Source organism: Microtus ochrogaster, chromosome 6, assembly GCF_000317375.1.
Source record: "Microtus ochrogaster isolate Prairie Vole_2 chromosome 6, MicOch1.0, whole genome shotgun sequence".
Classification (NCBI taxonomy): Eukaryota; Metazoa; Chordata; class Mammalia; order Rodentia; family Cricetidae; genus Microtus; species Microtus ochrogaster.
In genome coordinates this window covers 69,599,137-69,601,130 of record NC_022013.1, presented here as the reverse complement: position 1 = coordinate 69,601,130, position 1,994 = coordinate 69,599,137, and the positions used below count along the sequence as shown (strand labels likewise).

General features: G+C 51.1%; 1 protein-coding gene across 1 annotated transcript in view; it reads right to left on the bottom strand.

Moving 5' to 3' along the window:
- The window catches only part of F11r (F11 receptor), a 30,295-nt gene extending 28,829 nt beyond the window's left edge, over positions 1-1,466 (bottom strand). The window contains exon 1 of the mRNA XM_013346930.1: positions 1,293-1,466. Coding sequence (XP_013202384.1) covers positions 1,293-1,353 — 61 coding nt within the window. The 5' untranslated portion in view covers positions 1,354-1,466. The remainder of the gene's footprint in view (positions 1-1,292) is intronic.
- Between the last annotated feature and the right edge of the window lie 528 nt (positions 1,467-1,994).

Below are 1,994 nucleotides of genomic sequence, written 5' to 3'. Positions count from 1 at the left end.
AAAAAAAAAAAAAAAAAAAAAAAAAAAAAAAAAGACTAGTTTCCTTATCTGTAGGAAAAGAGAAGTAGGGTCACCCATTGTCTAGTCCATCCACAAAACTGGTTCACAGCTTTGTGATGAGACAAAGGTGTTATCTATCTATCTATCCACCGTGGGTGATCTACTTCTGCTCTCTAAAAAACGCAGCAAAACAAACCTTCGGAAGACACCAGCATTGACTGTAATGTCTCGTTTCCTCTAAAGCACGAACCTTGAAACAGATTCACAAAGAACATGTTCCAACAAAACCACCCAACAGTAGTGTATGACACTCGAGAACCAGACATAGCACACCCAAGTCCCTGGGTTTGGTCCTCGGCTCTGAAGGGTGGTGGCGGGGAAAATCAGACAGATAAATATACAGGTGCTGACACACATTGACCAAGGCACAAACCAACCAACCTCACTCTCGGCCTCATCCAAACACACCTCTGAGACAGTCAAGCCCCAGCTTGCGAGCCCGGTTGTTTCTCAGGAAAGGGAGGTTACAAAGAAACAAAAAACTCTCATTCCGGACAAGGGGGAGGGCAGAGTTCTGGCTCTGAGATCAACCAGCCAATAGACCCAGTCTCCCCCAGGGAATCGTCACTCAGTCAACAGGATTAATTAAGGACTCCTCGCTAGTTATTCAAGGAAGGAATTATGAATGCTATGATCTGAGAAGTTTATTTTAGAGATTTCATTTCTTCTTCAGACGCTGAACCCCCCGCATTAATCCCAGAAGGTCCACAATTTAACAAGAGCGAGACACCCTTTCGGCAAAAGCCAGGAAAGGAAACATTCCCTAACCCCACCTCCATTACATTTCCTCCTAGGACACTTGAGCCAAGGGAGTCCGGATGAGAGGCTCAAGGTCTCCCTGAGTCCTCCGTGAGGGGGAAGACGGCAATTCCCAGGTACATATGGAATGGAATGAGTAGCTGGATAGTTGGGGCGGGAAGGATCCTCCGGCTGAAGGGGAGACCCAGAACCGTGGACAGCCCCCTCCCCTCCCCAGTTATTTTTAATGCTCCCGGCCACGGTGTAGGAGGTGGGGTCACAGATCACCCGCTTGGGGGAGGGGAAAGCCAGTATCCAGGTGGGGGAGGGGAAAGGAGAGTACCCAGACCTGGGCCGAAAAGTGGACTCCTAGGGCGAGGCAGGCGAGGCAGGCAGGTTCCTGGACTCCTCCCTTCCCGAGGGCGCGTGCGGGTGCGCCTTCGTCCAACCTCTGACCGGACCACCCATCTACTCCAAAAACTCCGGGAACTCACCAAGGATCACAGACGTGAAGAGAAACAGCAGTTTCTTCCCGGTTTTCCCCTCGGTGCCCATTACAGTTACAACCCCGAAGCGTCGGGCGAGCCACTCGGCTGGGACGTGCTCCGCGATCCACCGCGCTGGGACTGGACTCCAGCCGCCAGGTTGAGTCCAGCCCGCCTTTCTCTCCACGCCCGGTGGGCGGCTCCCGGCTGTCCCACGTTCCGATTGGTGAAGAGAAAGGGACCTCCCATGAGTGACTCACCGTACGCAGGTGCAGCCCCGAACTTTCCTCCCTCCTGAGTCCGATTGGTGCCTTCCTTTCCTAGAGACCTCTGGTTGGTCCAGAAGACAGTCGCTTAAGGAAACCAAAGCCGCCTCCAACAGGTAAGGGCATCCCGATTGGCAGCAGGGTTTGCAGCTAGGACCTTTCTGACTGGCCGGGCTCTTAATAGTTATCTCTGAGGAGATGGGGAAGGTCACAGGCCTCTAAGATTTAAGAATCTGTTTGGTTGTTTGTTTTTTTTTCCCCCATTAATTTTAAATTGCTTAATGCTGCACAATCCTCCCCCCCTCCCTTCCTTGATAAGTAAAAAACACATATTAATATGGGAAGGTTGGGAGAAAGGAGGAGAGATACTTTGAGTACCTACCCCAAACTGGGTTACTCTGTTCTTCTGATTGCATTCTTTCAAAAAGAAACTCAAAGCCGGGTG